We start from the raw sequence: 17,924 nt of genomic DNA, 5'->3' as shown, positions 1-17,924 counted from the left end.
TCCTCGGGGATCCTTCCCAACGAGAGGATCCGCAACATCGGCATCTCGGCGCACATCGACTCCGGGAAGACGACGCTGACGGAGCGGATCTTGTTCTACACGGGCAGGATCGCGCAGATGCACGAGGTGGGTGGGGGGGGCCCGGCCCGGCTGCCCCTGGGAGCTGGGAACTTGTCCCCCCTCTCCCAGAACACTTGCCCATCTTACCTCAAACCTCCCCTTCTCCCTCACAGAGAATGCACAGTGGAAGGCAGAGCTTCCCTGTGATGTGCTCAGAGATGCTCGGGAGAAACAGAGGAGGATTCTCCTCCCCCTCTGTTCTGCATTGGTGAGGCCGCATCTGGAGTATTGTGTCCAGTTCTGGGCCCCTCAGTTCCAGAAGGACAGGGAACTGCTTGAAAGAGTCCAGCGCAGAGCTACGAAGATGATTAGGGGAGTGGAACATCTCCCTTATGAGGAAAGGCTGAGGGAGCTGGGTCTCTTTAGCTTGGAGAAAAGGAGACTGAGGGGTGACCTCATCAATGTTTACAAATATGTAAGGGGTGAGTGTCAGGGGGACGGAGTTAGGCTTTTCTCGGTGATGACCAGTGATAGGACAAGGGGTAATGGGTGTAAATTGGAGCATAGGAGGTTCAAGGTGAATATCCAAAAAAATTTTTTTACTGTGAGAGTGACAGAGCACTGGAACAGACTGCCCAGGGAGGTTGTGGAGTCTCCCTCACTGGAGACATTCAAAACCCACCTGGATGAGTTCCTGTGTGATGTACTCTAGGTGACCCTGCTCTGGCAGGGGGGTTGGACTAGATGATCTCGCGAGTCTTTCGAGGTCCCTTCCAACCCCTAAGATTCTATGATTCTATGCAGGGGGGTGGTTTTTAGCCTGCTAAATTCGTAAGGAAGCATAATTTGCCTCACATTCCTGATAACCTTTTCCAGGACTGACCCTCAAGAGAGCAAAATACATGAAAGCCACAGGTGAAGCTGCAAGGACCACTTCTTGCAAGCACAGGATCAGAGTGTCCCAATGGTTAGGAAATCTAGTAAGGGTGCTAGGAGACCTGCATGGTTAAAGAAGGAACTACTGGGCAAACTTAAGTGGAAAAGGAAAATCTACAGATCATGGAAGGAGGGGCTGGTCACGTGGGAGGAATATAGGACTGTTGTCAGAGGATGTAGGGAGGCAATTAGGAAAGCTAAGGCCTCCTTGGAACTTAACCTTGCAAGTCAGGTTAAGGATAATAGAAAGGGCTTTTTCAAATACATAGCTAGCAAAACTAGCAGTAGAGGCAATATTGGCCCATTGAGGAATGAGGTGGGAGCCCTGGTGACAGAGGATATAAAGAAGGCAGAGGTGCTGAATGCCTTCTTTGCCTCTGTCTTCACTCCTGCAGGGTCTCCCTATGAGCCCCAGATTCATATAGCCCCAGAAGAAGTCAAGATAGAGGAAGAGTTTGACATGGTAGATGAGGATTGGGTTAGGGATCAGTTGAGTAATCTGGACATCCATAAATCAATGGGTCCAGATGGAATGCACCCAAGGGTGCTGAGGGAGCTGGCGGAGGTCATTGCTAGGCCACTCTCCATCATCTTCAGTAAGTCATGGGCAACAGGTGAGGTGCCTGAGGACTGGAGGATAGCAAATGTCACTCCAGTCTACAAGAAGGGCAAGAAGGAGGACCCGGGTAACTATAGACCGGTCAGCCTCACCTCCATCCCTGGAAAGGTGATGGAACAACTTGTTCTTGTCACTATCTCCAGGCACATCAAGGACATGGGGGTCATCAAGAGCAGTCAGCATGGTTTTATCAAGGGTAAATCATGTTTGACTAACCTCATAGCCTTCTATGAGGAAATTACTAGGTGGATAGATGATGGTAGAGCGGTAGATGTGGTTTATCTTGATTTCAGTAAAGCATTTGACACCGTCTCCCACAGCATCCTTGTAGAAAAGTTGATCAGGTATGGGTTTGGTGATCAGGAAGTGAGGTGGATTAGGAACTGGTTGAAAGGAAGGAGTCAGAGAGTTGTAGTCAATGGGGCAGAATCTGGTTGGAGGTGTGTGACTAGTGGAGTCCCACAGGGGTCGGTACTGGGACCGGTGTTGTTCAACATCTTCATCAACGACCTGGATGAGGGTATAGAATGTACCCTCAGCAAGTTTGCTGATGACACTAAGCTGGGAGGAGTGGCTGACACACCAGAAGGCTGTGCTGCCATTCAGAGAGACTTAGATAGGTTGGAGAGTTGGGCGGGGAGAAACATGATGAAATTCAACAAGGGGAAGTGCAGAGTTTTACATTTGGGGAAGAACAACACCATGTCCCAGTACAGGTTGGGGGCTGAACTGCTGGAGAGTAGTGTAGGTGAAAGAGACCTGGGGGTCCTGGTAGACAGGAGGATGACCATGAGCCAGCAATGTGCCCTTGTGGCCAAGAAGGCCAATGGCATCCTGGGGTGTATTAGAAAGGGTGTGGTTAGTAGGTCAAGAGAGGTTCTCCTCCCCCTCTATTCTGCATTGGTGAGGCCACATCTGGAGTATTGTGTCCAGTTCTGGGCCCCTCAGTTCAAGAAGGACAGGGAACTGCTTGAAAGAGTCCAGCGCAGAGCTACGAAGATGATTAAGGGAGTGGAACATCTCCCTTATGAGGAAAGGCTGAGGGAGCTGGGTCTCTTTAGCTTGGAGAAAAGGAGACTGAGGGGTGACCTCATCAATGTTTACAAATATGTAAGGGGTGAGTGTCAGGGGGACGGAGTTAGGCTTTTCTCGGTGATGACCAGTGATAGGACAAGGGGTAATGGGTGTAAATTGGAGCACAGGAGGTTCAAGGTGAATATCTGAAGAAATGTTTTTACTGTGAGAGTGACAGAGCACTGGGACAGGCTGCCCAGGGAGGTTGTGGAGTCTCCCTCACTGGAGACATTCAAAACCCACCTGGATGAGTTCCTGTGTGATGTGCTCTGGGTGACCCTGCTCTGGCAGGGGGGTTGGACTGGATGATCTTTCGAGGTCCCTTCCAACCCCTAAGATTCTATGATTCTATGCAGGGGGGTGGTTTTTAGCCTGCTAAATTCGTAAGGAAGCATAATTTGCCTCACATTCCTGATAACCTTTTCCAGGACTGACCCTCAAGAGAGCAAAATACATGAAAGCCACAGGTGAAGCTGCAAAAAAGATAAATCCAGCTTGTTTGTAGTACAAGAATTAAAGGGGTTGTGCCATGTCTGCTTTGCTTCAGTGCATGGAAGATGATGCACAGTGTGTAAGGCATCTTCCTGCACCTGCAGAACTCTTAGCAAACTCTTTGTTTCTTTTCCTTAAGGTGAAAGGCAAGGATGGAGTTGGAGCTGTGATGGACTCCATGGAGCTGGAGCGCCAGCGTGGGATCACCATCCAGTCTGCAGCAACATACACCATGTGGAAGGACACCAACATCAACATCATAGACACGCCAGGTGGGGGTTGTTCTCCTTCCTGTGCACAGGCAGTGCCACATGGTGCCACCTATGTTGTCACCAGGCTGGACTGGGGGGACTCCCTCTGCAGAGCTGAGGGCTGGTTCTGTTGGCTGCTGCTCTTTCCTGCATGTATGAGAAGACAGTTTCTCATTGCCTTTCATCACCTGCAAATAATGGTGGGGTTTTTTTTGTCACTCAGGACATGTGGACTTCACAATTGAAGTGGAGAGGTCTCTGAGGGTTCTCGATGGAGCTATTCTGGTTCTCTGTGCTGTTGGAGGAGTTCAGTGCCAGACAATCACTGTGAACAGGCAGATGAAACGTTACAGTGTGCCATTCCTCACGTTCATCAATAAACTGGACAGAATGGGCTCTAGTCCAGCCAGAGCAGTGCAACAATTGAGGTATTTATCACTTGAAGTTATTTGTGAGATAATTCCTTGAGCTATTCACCTAGCAGGTTAATGCTGAGATTATTCTAGAGCATTCTCTTGTGGGGTCTGTAGTCACAGTTTGGAGGGTAACACCTGACTTGAGGTGAAATCTTAATCTGATATCTGACAAGTCTCCATATCCTCAAGAGAAACAAGTGTTAGGGTCACCCCAGGCTTGCAGTGACAGGGCTGGGCTTCTGATACTTATTTTCTTGAGGGAACTTTATTTGGAGCCACTTTGAAAACAGCCTTTTGATTTTTCCTAGAACCTGGTAGCAAACCTGCTGCAGCTTGCAGCAGGAGGTGACACAGGGCTGGACAGTCTCTAGCTCAGGTGCCAGAAGTCCTCTCTGCTCCCCACCTGCAGCTGTTCTTGGCCTGGTTTCATCTGTGAGGTAGATGCATTAATATGTGTGGAGGGAGAAGCAACTCCTATAATCAAGCAAGTTCAATGAAATCTGAAACCAGCTTGCACTGCCTTCTTTCCCAGGGAAATTGCTCATTGTATCCCTTGGGATATAGAGGGGCTGGCAGTCACTCCAGTTAATATGGAGCTAGACATGTTGTATCAGCACTGGTAGATCTTTGGCACTGTCCAAAGGACACAAAGTTGTGATTTTTGTAGGAATGGGATGTTGTTCAAAGACCACCTGGAGCACATGCATAAAAATGGCTTTTTTCTTGAACTGCTTTATGTTTGCTCACTTTTTCAGATCCAAGTTAAAACACAACGCAGCTTTTGTCCAGATTCCAATTGGCCTGGAGGGAAACTTTAAAGGAGTTATAGATCTTATAGAAGAGAGAGCTATATATTTTGATGGTGCACTTGGGTAAGTTTTGAAACTTGTGTATTTCTTAGCTGGAGCTACTCTTGGTATCAGTAATGCTACCTGCAGTTTCTCTTCAGAGATGAAAATCCTGCTGTTTGGAAAGTGTGGCCTGTGCTGGGGCTGAGGTGCCACCCTGCAGCTCTCCAGGTTGGCAGCAGAATGATTCTGCAGGGTCAGGTTTCCTGATGGGCAGCTGCAGCCTGAGCTGTGTGCTAACTGCAGTGGTGAGAAGGGCTGGTGGCCACGTTTGCCACCCTGAGGGACAGGAGACTTGCTCTGTAACAGGGCTGACAGCCTGTGTTTGGCAGGAGCTGACTGGGGTGAGGAGAAGATGTGGGTGAGGCTGTTGGGCAGGTTATCCTGCATCCTTGCAAGCTCCTGCCCTGGTGGGAAGAAGCCCTTTCCTGCTTGAGCACTGAAGAAAACAGGGCTGATCATTTCAGGAGACAGAACAATCTCCTCGATACCCATGCCAGGAGTGAATCCTCCTTGCTCAGGCTGGTCACCTCGGTGAGCAGTGGCTGGGAGGCTGTGGGTGAGGTGCCCTGCAGGGATTGTGCTGTGTCTCTGCAGCCAGACCCTGCGGTACGAGGAGATCCCAGCTGAGCTCAGAGCTGAGGCTGCCGAGCGGAGGCGGGAGCTGATCGAGTGTGTGGCCAACTCGGATGATCAGCTGGGGGAGCTGTTCCTGGAGGAAAAGATGCCTACAGCTGCCGAGTTAAAGGTAACTTTCTTGTGGTGGTTCTTCCTGTGGCGCTGTTCCCTCACCCTTGCCTGTCCCTCTCCTCCTCTTGCCTCCCAGTCAAAAATTTACTGATACCTTGAAGAAACTTTGTTTGCTGGGCTTCTCTGGTACCAGTGTCAGCTCCCACAGCTGGACTCCCACTGCCCTCCTTGCTGAGGGCCTGTTCCAGATCTGGTTTGTGATCTGCATTGGGAAGTCTGAACTTGTGTGTGCCCTTTGGAGACCAGCCAGTGGCTCAAGGGCACTTCTGGCCATTTCTGTCAGCCTGGTGCCCTGCTGTGTCACAGCTTGGGGGCTGGGACTTGCCTCATGTCCCATGGCCAGTCGGTTGTTGAGCTGCTGGGAGTCATCCTTGTGCCTAGGAAATCCTCCTTGTGTTTACATGGATTACATCTGAAGGGAAAAGTGCAGCGCCCTAGAAGGGAGCTGGAATGACTTCACTTGGAGAGCCCAGAGGAAAATAATCCAGTCAAAATACAATTTTCAGAAAAGATAGTTGCATTTTTTGAAAGAGGGGGAAAGACTTGATACATGATTTATTTGATGAAATACTTCAGCTATCAAATGTCAGACATGCCAACAGAAAGGGATCCTCATGATAACCATCAGGTGTCTGCAGACTGAACATGATTTGTTCTTGTGACAGTTTGGTATCCCTGTTTCTTCTACAGCCTGAGCTGTTCTTGTTCCAAAGCAGCCCTTCTTCCTCTGATGAAGACAGGAATGTCATAGCAACTTGAGAAACCTGTAGGGATCTGTCCTTTCACCTGGCAGAGTGATGTGGATGCCCTGGATTGCTCTAAGAGGGGAGAGATTTTTAGTAGGAAGCTGGTTTTGATAACTCCTGCTGGGAGGGAAATCAGTTTCCAAGACAGATTTGTCTATCCAGCATGCCTCTGCTTCCCACTTCTGAAAGCAAATTAATTACAGTCCTAATGGCTATAGTATTGCAGATGCAGGTTAATTTGTACTAATGTGTCCCTGAAGATGGGTTTTATTTCAGTGGCCAGCAGCCAAGTTTCCACTGAAAATCTCTTTTTGTGGGAATGATGCAAGTGTCACTCCTGGATGCCACAGTCATAGCTTAGGGTGTTTGCTGAAGATCAGCTGCTTAAACATCACCTAATTTGCCACACTTAGGGAACAGGTCTTGTCCCAAGGACTCAGTGACAATAACCTGTATGTGAAAATAGCATTACTTCTTTTCCCCAAGGTGACTGTTGATGAGGATGAATTGCAGTCATCATGCTTCATTTGAAAACGTGTGGCAGAATCAGCAGGCATCAGCACAGGTGTATTGCCAGCCCTGCTGTGTAAGAACAGACACTGGCTGGATGGGCAGAATTGCTGATGGAGACATGTTTTCCACATGTTATTTTTGCCAAGTCATTCCATCAACATGTTTAAGAAACCCCTGCTCCCTGTTAGTGATGAAGACAGTTCAACTGTCTGTCCTTGGGTGCTCAGAATAGCTTCTGGGTTAGGTGATGTGGTAACTGTCTTGCTCTATCAAGGAGAATCAATTTCTTTTAGCTTATAAAGGAAGACAGGGCCTGTTTTGGTTACAGGGGCTGTTTTGGTTGGAGGGAGGCTTCAGAAGGGAGGTGGCATCCTCTAGTGGCAAGGAGAGCTGGGACCAAGGTGCTGATCTTGGCTGCTGTGATTAATTGCAGAGTGGGGAGGAGGCCAGACAGCGTCTGTCCACCTTCATGATCAGTGTCATGGAGCTGCTGGTGCTCAGTTATGCTTTGCAACGTGGTGTGGTGGCTGGGGGAAAGGCACTGAGTAAGCAGGAGGTGACCATGCAGTCAGTTTCTCTTGCTCAGTTTGCTGGGATGTCCTGGGAGGATTCCCCAGGCAGTTGGTGCAGCTGCAGCAGGTTTGCAGAGGGATGTGAACAGGTCCTTCTGTGGTGTTTTTGAAGCATGCTTCATCAAAAAGGGGTGATTCATTCAGCATGGCACTTACTGAAACACCCCTTCCCTACCTAACTTTCTCTTTCAGAAGAGTTTTCCATAGTTTAAAGATACTGAAGCATCTCATCCTATTTCACAAATTTACATGTGTATTGTTTTCCAGCATAACTAAATAGGGAAGGTCAGACATCTACAACAGAAGTGAACAATCCTGACTTTACCAGCAGAGAACCAAGGAGCTTTTTTCTGAATATTATGTTTACCTTACACATTTTCATTTTTTAGTTGAATTCAAGATGAGGAGGAAAAAAAATAATCTCAGACTGCTCTTGAATTCTGGTGAGGAGCAGGTTTTATGGGAAGCTCTTGTGTAGGGTTTTACTCCATTGGAGCAGCTGCTTTACTCCAGGAGTAGAAAAGACCTAGCAGAGAGAGAATGAATGTACTTGGCTGGTACACAACAGACTCCTGAAGTTGTTACACTGATACTTTTCAGCTTGCAATCAGGAGAGCAACACTGAAGAAAGCCTTTACCCCAGTGCTGGTGGGAAGTGCTCTAAAGAACAAGGGAGTGCAGCCACTGCTGGATGCTGTCCTGGAATACCTCCCCAATCCATCAGAGGTGGAGAACTATGCTATTCTTAACCAGGGGTAAGTGTATTCCTGAGCACACTGACTGCTCTTGGAAGCAGGTTTCCAAGCAGTGTCATATGTAGCAGGAAACATTACTAACAAAATACTCCATTATTTACCTTTAGTATGAATTAACGCCACTGTCATTTTGCAGGCTTCTAAACAGAAGAAAGCTGATCTGTTGTTTGAGGGTTACTGTTTATACTGGTATTTTAAACACACTCTTAAGTGTTAAATTTGAAAAATTATTCTCTGATGAGCTAGTTGTTGAGAAAATAGTGGCAACCCTTAAAGCCATAACTGCAGTAGAGGAGAGAGCACACCTGAAGGGTGTAAGCAGTGTTATATTATTTGGATGTGTTTGTTGCTGTGGATGTGCTTTCACAGTTAAGGAGCATGAAACCCCGCATCAGAGCCAGGACACAGCCCTTCACGTTCCAGTCATGGCTTAGGGGTGGCCATCAGGTCTTCTTAGTGCACTTGCTTTGTGCAGACAGTGTAATCATAACAGGAATGATGCTAAAGAGTTGTTCTCCCAGGGCTTACCTGACTCCTCACTGCTGCTGTTCCTCTGGTAGTCCCTGACATCTCCCTGTTAAAACAGGCTAAAACTCCTCACATGGCTCATGGGCATGGTCAGAAGAGGCATCTGCAGTGGCTTGTTCTTCACTCTAAAACTGGGCCTGCTCATCAGTTGTGTCTGAGGGTGTGGTTAATTGCTTTCACAGCAAAACAACTGGGAAGGACTAGTGATGTTTATCACAGTTTCATCCTCCCTTTTGGGATCTGCTGCAGTTTCTCTGAGATCCTTTCTGACCATACAGGAGATACAAATGTGAGCATCTTTAAGTCTCTAAAATAACCCTGTGAAACTGAAGGCTCTGGCATCTAAGGCTGGGCTCATGTTCAGAGGAAGCTGCTGTGTTTGCTTCATAACAAACTCCTTCTCCTTCTCTGTTTTCAAGGGATTCTGAGGACAAAACCAAGTTCCTGTTGAACTCTGCTCGAGACAATTCCCAGCCTTTTATAGGCCTTGCTTTTAAATTGGAGGTGAGCAAACTGATTTCCTTTCTAGTGCAGCAAAACCAGTGGAGAAGCAGGGCATTTCCTGCAAGAGCTGCTGGTGGGTACCCAAGGCCTCCCAGCACTGGGCAGTTGGTTGCTTGGCACAGGTGCCTGCAAAATGCCTTTCATTTCTGGGGGAAAGATTGAGATTTTCAGTGTATCTCTTTATGCATGTGATGGCTTGTTTACTTGGTGACTCTGTATGTGGTGAAGCTAAACTGAAAGCTTCTGGAGAAGGGATGCCCAGAACATTAGCTCCCTGACTTCAGGCAATTGCTTGCAAGTTTCCTATCCTACCAATATCTGACCTCTGCAGAGAAAACAAGTTGTATTCACAGTGTGTTAACCCTGAAGGAGAAGGGAAGCATCGAGATGGATTATTTGTGATCTGGGGAGAAAACAGAGCAAGTCCAAACAGCTGGTGCTACCAAATCTTGTGTAGAACAGATTTTAACATCAGTTTGTTTACATTAAATTTAAAAGTTCTTTTTTTTAAAAAAAAAGAAGTTTCAACCATAAAATCCACAAATATGTCAAGTTTCAAAGTGGGTTATGTGCCTCAAATTTGTCATCATTTTCCTAGTTAAAACCTGGAGGGTTTATTTGCTTGTAACAAATACCGAAAATCTTGGGTCTGTTTGAAGCTGAGAACGTTGGAACACGGGAGAGTTGGAGAGGAGAAGGTACACAGCTCTAACCAAACCAGCTGAGTACTGCCTGGAGAGCAGCAGGTCAGATTTGATAATGCCAAGGGGCTGGTCAAAGGGCTCATTGATGTGTGGCTGCCTGGTGGGGAGGTTCAGGACTGGTGACATGGGTGAAGTTAAGAAAATTGCCAGCAGATGTGACGTTCCATTCCTGGGCCAAGTGAAAGCTGAGGCTGTTACAACAGAAACATCTGATCAGCTGGTGCAGAGGATGCTTTGAATAGCAATGTTCTGGACTCCCAGGGTGAGAGCTGATGTTTAATGCCCTGTCTTTCCAGGCTGGCCGTTTTGGGCAGCTCACCTACCTCCGGGTGTACCAGGGGATGCTGAGGAAGTCTGATTACATCTATAACACACGGACTGGCAAGCGGGTGCGTGTGCAGAGGCTGGTCCGGATGCACTCAGACAACATGGAGGTGAGTGGGAGAGATGATCTGTTCTCCTCCCCCTCTGCTCTGCCCTGGTGAGGCCACATCTGGAGTAGGGTGTCCAGTTCTGGGCTCCCCAGTTCAACAGGGACAGGGATTAACTGGAAAGAGTCCAACACATTCTACAGAGATGATGAAGGGACTGGAACATCTATCTGATGAGGAAGGGCTGAGATCCTTGGGGCTGTTTAGTCTGGAGAAGAGAAGACTGAGAGGGGACCTGATGAATGTCTATAAATATCTGAGGGGTGGGTGTCAAGAATGGTTCAGTCTCTTTCCAGTGGTGCCTGTGACAGGACAAGGGGAAACGGCACCAAGTGACAACACAGGAAGTTCCACCTCAAGTTGAGGAGAAACTTCTTTACTCTGATGAGGGTGATGGAGCCCTAGGACAGGCTGCCCAGAGAGGCTGTGGAGTCTCCTCCTCTGGAGACTTTCAAGATCCATCTGGATTCATTCCTGTGTGACCTGCCCCAGGTGTTCCTGCTGCAGCAGGGGGGTTGGACTTGATGATCTCCAGAGGTCCCTTCCAACCCCTGTGATTCTATTATATGTCACATTTCTGCTTTTGTGGTTCATTCACACTTGTCTTTAGCACTTAGAGCTCTACAAGGAACTAGAACCATCTCCAGTTTGTTATTTCCACTGAAGTGAAAGAATCAATGTCCAAGCCATTATAAAATGGCTTTGAGGTGATAGCTGAAAGGGAGCTGTGGTATTACCCCCCTATGCCATACTTCTGGCAGAGGGGAAAGAGGAATGGCAAAATACACAAAAAAGTTTTCTTCCATGTGATTATTGAATACAGTTCTTAGGTTGCTTTTCCTGTTCAAAATTTGTGAAGTCTATACCTGGCTCAGGACTGCCTGAAACATGGTGTGTTGTTCTGCTTCATGCCCTGAAACCAGTAAGTTGGCAGCGAGGCTGAGATCTACTTTTTGTGCTTTGAATAGAGAGATGGAAGATTTACACAGCATTTTATCAAAGCTAGAACCTTCAAAGGAGCTCAACTTCAAGCTTTTAAACCCAGTATTTGTATACCTTCTTAAAACCAGGTGTAATTTGTAATACATCTGTCAATGTTCTCTAAGTATAAACTTTTCTTTCTTCAGGATGTAAATGAAGCGTATGCAGGAGACATATGTGCCCTGTTTGGGATTGATTGTGCCAGTGGGGATACATTCACTGACAAAACCAGCACTGACATTTCCATGGTGAGTGCAGCTGCTCAGCTCTGTGCCTCACACGGTGGGATTCACCAGGGCTTTGCTGTAGAAGTCTGTCACTGCTTCTTTTTATAAGTATGGGATGTGCAAGAGGGACACACTCCTGTTGGCCATGATTTACATCACGTGTTACTTCAGTGTCAGCAGACTTCTGGGCTCTCAGAAGTGGATGCTGTTACCCAAAAATATTAATCTATGCATTTCTCAATGTTTTTAAATACATTTACAAAATCTGATAAGAAGCAGAGGAACAGTGTTGGAAACCTGTGGTTGACACATACTGTTCCAGCCTTGTAGTAATCCCTGGGAGAGTTACCCAGTTTGTTACACTGTGATAGGAGATATAACTAAATAAGTAAAACAGCCATCCCTGTGTGTGATGCTGGATTCTTGTGTCCAGGCTTTTCTGGAGAAATAACATCACCACGTGTAGTGGAACTTGACTGTATGATAATTTCCTTCATGGTTGTTGCAGGAATCGATTCACATCCCTGACCCTGTCATTTCAGTAGCTATGAAGCCCTCCAACAAGGTAGGAGCCTACAAATCAACCTTGTTCTGAGTGAGTCACTTTTTCTCTGCTGCTTTTATTGTTTCATGTGAGTTAGCAGTTAAATGGAACCACAGCCTAAAATGAGTCATGTTTTAGAAGCCATAAAGAAGATGCATGTCTTTGACCTGGGTAAACATGGACTTGAAGTAGCTAGAGGGATAAATACAGTTTATGCCTCAGAAAATAGCCCTGTGAGAGCAGAAGGGCTCAGCAGTTGACTGAAAAATTGGAGGCCTCTTTGTTGTGCAGCTTCTGGATGTTGAGTTCATGTTTTCTCGTGGGTGTGATTGTTTTTCAGAACGACTTTGATAAATTTTCCAAAGGCCTGAGCCGCTTCACGAGGGAAGATCCCACCTTCAGGGTCCATTTTGATGAGGAGAGCAAAGAGACCATTGTTTCAGGAATGGGGGAACTGCACTTGGAAATCTATGCCCAGGTAGTTTGGGAAGCAGATTCTATGGGCTCTGCTTTTGAGTCTTTCCTCCTCCTTCCTTTCTGGCTGAGGGACTGCATTGCTGTGCCAGCATCTGCCTGCAGAGATCTTCCCAGCAGGAAGCACTGTGACATTAATGGGAACACTCTTTCTCCTTATAAGGGGAAGAGCTTCACTTCTTGGTCAACTTTTGAAGATTGTTTCCCTCCAGTGGTTCTATTTTGAAGGCTTGTGAGCTACTTAAATGAAACATCTGCCTGGAATATTCTGACTTTTTGGTTCAAATCCCTAAAAAATGCTGTACTGAGCACCAGACTTTGCTTACCCTGAATTCTACCATTAGCCCTTTCCTACTGGAAAGAGAAATACTCTGTTGCTCAAGTTTAAAATGTATCATTCCATTATAAGAGATGATGCAGACAGGAGGGAATAGTTACTTACAGTGACTTATTTGTTTCTTTCAAGTTGATATCTATACTTTTATTTTAGTCTAACAGGACAGATGCAACCAAAATATTGACACAATGAAGAAAACCTGCCTTTTGTTTTGGAAAGCTTACATTTGAGTGAAGTAATTAATGCTGTTCCCTTTTCCTGCACCTAAAGCTATAGCCCCTAAAAAAGGATGACTGCAAAATCACAGTAAATAATTTGTAACATTAAAATAATAATAAAACTCCCACCCAAGACCCCCAAAATCAATCCAACATACTGTACCAAAAATCAGGTTAACCCCGATCAAGTTTCCCATTTCAGAAAGACCTGTAAGTAAAATAATTTCCAACATACTGTTCCAATGGAACAGCTTTGGTTTTAATTCTGCTTTTTTTTTTTTCTCCTTTCCCCTCCTTCCTGCAGCGAATGGAAAGGGAATATGGCTGCCCTTGCACCATGGGGAAGCCAAAAGTTGCCTTCAGGGAGAACATCTCTGCCCCCGTGCCGTGAGTAGCCTTTCATTTATTTGGATGCGGAATTTGATCACGTGGCAGAGGAAGGGCCTTCTGGATTATCAGATGAATATTCAGGAGAAGTTTAATTGAGGAAGGACTTTGTACCTTGGTTGCATATCCCTCCTCTCCAATTTCTCTGCCCTCCCTTCGTGGGCAGCATTGGAGCTCCTTCAGTGGTGGAATCAGGTGGCCTGTTACTGTGGTGGGTGTTGTGGCTGTCGGCTGTCCCGTGTCACTTGGACACCATGCTGTGGGTGCCAGACAACTGTCATTTGCCAGGGAATGATCTCCTGTGGGTAGAAAAGAGAACTGTAGAAAGGGAAAAGGATGTTTTCTTGGAACACCACTGGTTGCTGTTGCCCAGCTGGGTTGGTGAGCAGGAGGTGGATGAAGCCCCAGGGGCACCATGACACACACTCCTGCTCAGCTGCCCAAGTAGTTGAAGTTCTCCTGCATCTTTTCCCAGCCTGTATTGTGCTTCATGCTGCTGCAACTGCATTTACCTCTCCCATAGGCTAGTTCTGCAGCTCCAGGTGTTGATTTACCCCTCTTACTGTGGGTGCTGTTGGTAGTTTGGGACTCCTGTGCCTTCTCCAAACAGGGCACAGTGAAGGACCAGGGCTTTTGTTCTGTAATTAGTTGGCTGCTACTTCTCAGGAAACAGTCTGAGATTACACTGATGCACTTAAACCAAAAAGAAGCTTTTCAGAAACACAACTTTACCTGGGACACCATTTCATGAAGCAGAACCAAGTAGTCAAATTCAAGATACTCGTCACTTCTTTTCTGGAAAGACAAGATGGAAAGGGCTGAATCTGGGGCTTCCCCCCACTGTAAAAGAAGGGAATCAGTTCTCTTTGGTTATTATAAAAATTCTCTGATACATTTCAGATGAAACTGGCAGCTTGTGTTAACAAATACAGCAGATGGAGCTTAGTCCCTATAAGAAACCAAAGAGATCCTGGTTTGTGCTTCTGGGAGCTCCAGAATAAGAGTCGAGAGACTGAACGTGATACATAAAACTGCTGATCCCTCCCTTAAAGAAGCTAGACACAGCTCAACTTCAGGAACTCATTTGGGAAGGGAACACCTGATTTGCCAAGGTGTCAATTCAACCCAAATAATCCTAAATTAAATTGTCAGTAGGGTAAGACTTGGATCACATTCCAGAGGCCTTACTGTGGATAGCAAGTGATCAGTGATTGAGTGGCAGAATAGCTGCTGGCCTCTGGAACACACACCCTTTGTGTCTGTTCTTCAGGGGGAAAAAAGAACCCAAATGACAAATGAGAGATGACAGCTGGTATAGTTCAGTAGTCTTCTGTCTGCCTTACCCTTAAATTCCTCTGGTTGGTGAAGGGGGTTTTTTAATCGCGCCCCTGCGGCAGTGAAGTGTTTGCAGATGGCCATCAGAGGGAGCAACACCTCCACAAATGCTGCTCCCGGCAGGAGTTCCTGCCTCTCCTTCAAAGCCAGAACTCCAAGGGAGCTCACTGGCTCTTCTGAGTGGCCAGACACTGGGGCTCTGAAAGTCAGATCTGAAGACTGATACGTTGGGCTTTCTAAATACATAGTCCTGCTTTTGTATCCTAGCTTATATATTAACTTTCCTTGAATTTAAAGTTGGCCAACCCTTTAGGAGTTACTCTTAACTCACAGTGTATCTTCAAATAGCACAGGGAAAGACTGGGAGAACCTGTAGAATTTTCTTAACATGAACAAAACCGAAGACTTTGCTCAACTAAAAATTAGGAGTTACTCTTAACTCACAGTGTATCTTCTCCAAATAGCACAGAGAAAGACTGGGAGAACCTGTAGAGTTTTCTTAACATGAAAACAAAACCGAAGACTTTGCTCAACTAAAAACTTGTCTGAAAGCAAGTTGCTTTATCAGTTAAGTCTGTTCCAGACAAGAAGTCTTCAGGGCCTGTTGAGAATGGCAGCAAATGAGATGATTAATTTTAATAGCTTTACTGAGATCTGCTAGGCATGTTTATTTCTTAGCTAAGGGCAGACCCAGATCTGCTCTAGATAAACACGTCACTTGTAAACACTCAGAAATAAGCACAAACTAGAAAATGCTTTGTCCTGAAGTATTTTGTTCCCTGTCTTATGACATCTTCCTGAATTCATCTCATAAACTTAATTGCTGTGCATCTTGCTAATATAAGCTTCTGTAAGCCAAGTTTATGAAGAGGAGTGAGCTAGATGAATACTCAAGCCTTCATGATTTGCTAGAGGAATGGGGTAGGTGGGGCAAAACCAAACACTGGCTTAGAAGCAGACTAGACCAAAGATTTCAGACATAATTGAGGTTTCTTGCTGAAGAACTTAGCTTCAGCTGTACTCCAGTGCAGGCACAGCTGCTGATCTCCTAAATACAGGGCACTGCTGGGAACTTACCACTCGCTTCACGTGTTTAATTTGGGCAAGTTGGAACTGGGTGTTTTCAGTTGAGTTCTGCCATATCACGTAGCCAGAGGCCACCCAAGCCAGCAGGTGGATGGGCTCCATTTCTGGGGGCACGTTGCCATGGCTGTCTGGCAAACAACATCAACAATACACGTTAAGCAAATTGAATGGAGCTGCAGCCATTAACAGAACCTTATCCCCTAATAATTGGGTTTGGTGCTGAAATCACTTGCTTGTATTTCTTGCTGTGTCAGAGACATTCCATATAATCTTGGAATTGCAGCTGCATCCCCACTGGGTCTGTTTTCCTCCCACTTCTTTCTCTTAATATATGTTCTATAAGGTTTTCAAGGCAGGGGTTGCTCTGAAGTGAGAGCAGACCCTTGTACTGCAGCTGTGGGGTCTGATGTTCTGTACTGACAACAGCCACAAACTGAGCAGCCCACAGGGAGAGGGAGGAGCAGCAGGTGGTTGTCCAGAACAGTCACATGCAAATCATTGGTTCTGGGTTTCAGAAGTGATGAATAAATTCACTAGTGTGGTGATTGACCCCCCTGAGTGACAGAAAGCAAAGCAGCACGTGCTCAGAGTAAGGCTAGTCACCTTATCCCATCGGCCCTGGCTTGTATGGAAGGGGTTCCCATATGGATCAACCACCAGTTGAGCTCAGGTTTGCTTCTGACCATTGAGGACATTGTCTCAAAATCTCCCTTCTTGCCCAGAACCCTTCTTTGTACCTGGTATGTCTTCTGCCACCAGCTCTTTCTCCAGGCTCTTGATTCGGCTGTAAAATACGTTATCTGCTTCATCTGTGTTCTTCAGTTCTCCTTCAAGTGTGAACTGGACATCTGGAGCAATGTTGCTGCTGCCCAGGTGATAAAGAACCTCAGCAGTGCAGTTAACAGTGCTGTCCTGTTAGACAGTTAATTACATGTATTAATATTTGATTATAAACAACTATAGTAGGGGTAGTTTGCACTTGTTTTTTTCCTTATGTAGTTGCTGTTGTCTCTGAGTGTGGCCCATAGAGATGTGTGATCATTTAAGGCAAGGTTAAATTCATAGTTAAATTCAGTGAGAAGAGTGTAAGGGCAGTTCTCTTTCTGCAGGGGCAGACAGGGCAGTGTGTGTGGTGCAGAATGTCACCTGTGCTGGTCAGTTGCAGTAACACATCCAGGTGACTTCCACTGGAATGGCCCCAAAATGCCCCAGACAACCCTCAAGCATTTCCTTGTGTCACAGTGGCAGGGACCAGATACTCAGGGCTTTCATGGTGTAGAAAATGGATATTCCCTTTTCCTAGAGTTAAACCTTTTTTGTTGGGTTTTTGGTTTGTTTGGGTTTTTTTCTGAATCAGTTCCCCAGTATCATTGATTGATTTGTCCACTTGCTCAGCTGGGATCAGCAGCAGAAGGTGCTGGCTGTTAATCAGAGCTCAGGAGTGCCAGCCTCTGCCCACACAATGTGTCATGAAGTAAATCTGCACTCACTCTGTCAAGGGTATCTTCTAACACCAGCTCCAGGTGGTACTTACGGCCAACGCCTTCAATGTCCTAAATGAGGAAAAGATGAAGGATTTGGTTAAATGCGGGATGACTGAGCACTGAGGAAGGGTTTCTAGCTGTGACCCAGGCTGCAGCAGTGCTGCTTCCTGCAGGGCAGGGCAGTGTGTTCCCTCCTGCCCTGGTGAGGTGGCTCATTCCTCATGCAGCAGGTGTGGCACCTGATGAGTGAGTGTGTCTCATCCTCGTGTAGAACCACCACCGGGCTCCCCTGCCATTACCTGCAGCAACGCGCTGCCAACACTGAAGTAGCAGCCCTGAAGTAGCAGCAAACCTGTCCCATCTGTCCCTGTCCCCCCTGGCCCTCACCTGTTTGGTCTGTCCCCATCCTCACCTGTCCCATCCATCCCCCACCCCAACCCTCACCTGTCCCGTTCCTCCCAGCCCCTTACCTGTCCCCCATCTGTCCTGTCTGTCCCTCACCTGTCCCATCTGTCACTGTCCCCCACAGCCCTCACCTGTTAGGTCCATCCCCCACCCCAACCCTCACCTGTCCCATTCCTCCCAGCCCTTAGCTGTCCCTTCCTTGTCCCTCACCTGCCCCATCCCCCCTGGCACTCACCTGTCCCATCCG

General features: G+C 46.8%; 2 protein-coding genes across 2 annotated transcripts in view; one reads left to right on the top strand and one right to left on the bottom strand.

Moving 5' to 3' along the window:
* The window catches only part of GFM1 (G elongation factor, mitochondrial 1), a gene marked incomplete at its 5' end in the record, with an annotated part of 23,194 nt that continues 5,270 nt past the window's right edge, over positions 1-17,924 (top strand). The window contains 12 exons of the mRNA XM_009995730.1: positions 1-126; positions 3,321-3,453; positions 3,656-3,860; positions 4,604-4,720; positions 5,294-5,444; positions 7,878-8,032; positions 8,980-9,064; positions 10,065-10,202; positions 11,327-11,428; positions 11,916-11,972; positions 12,292-12,429; positions 13,285-13,367. Coding sequence (XP_009994032.1) covers positions 1-126; positions 3,321-3,453; positions 3,656-3,860; positions 4,604-4,720; positions 5,294-5,444; positions 7,878-8,032; positions 8,980-9,064; positions 10,065-10,202; positions 11,327-11,428; positions 11,916-11,972; positions 12,292-12,429; positions 13,285-13,367 — 1,490 coding nt within the window. The remainder of the gene's footprint in view (positions 127-3,320; positions 3,454-3,655; positions 3,861-4,603; positions 4,721-5,293; positions 5,445-7,877; positions 8,033-8,979; positions 9,065-10,064; positions 10,203-11,326; positions 11,429-11,915; positions 11,973-12,291; positions 12,430-13,284; positions 13,368-17,924) is intronic.
* On the bottom strand, positions 13,571-17,896 carry LXN (latexin). The gene is made up of 6 exons (XM_009995717.1): positions 17,888-17,896; positions 17,279-17,341; positions 16,526-16,700; positions 15,780-15,916; positions 14,100-14,162; positions 13,571-13,666 (listed from the first exon to the last, which is right to left on the bottom strand). Exons 1-6 carry the CDS (start codon positions 17,894-17,896, stop codon positions 13,571-13,573), a joined length of 543 nt encoding a protein of 180 aa, XP_009994019.1.

Source organism: Chaetura pelagica, unplaced genomic scaffold (assembly GCF_000747805.2).
Source record: "Chaetura pelagica isolate M959 unplaced genomic scaffold, ChaPel_1.0 scaffold394, whole genome shotgun sequence".
Taxonomy (NCBI): Eukaryota; Metazoa; Chordata; class Aves; order Apodiformes; family Apodidae; genus Chaetura; species Chaetura pelagica.
The sequence above is the reverse complement of the archived record's forward strand: the minus strand, read 5'-3'. Positions and strand labels throughout refer to the sequence as shown.

Coding starts and splice junctions, on each gene's coding strand:
- LXN (XM_009995717.1), bottom strand. Junction 16,701..17,278: donor TAGAAGATACCCTTGACAGA/GTGAGTGCAGAT, acceptor ACTGTCTAACAG/GACAGCACTGTTAACTGCAC. Junction 13,667..14,099: donor TTCATGAAATGGTGTCCCAG/GTAAAGTTGTGT, acceptor TTCTACCCACAG/GAGATCATTCCCTGGCAAAT.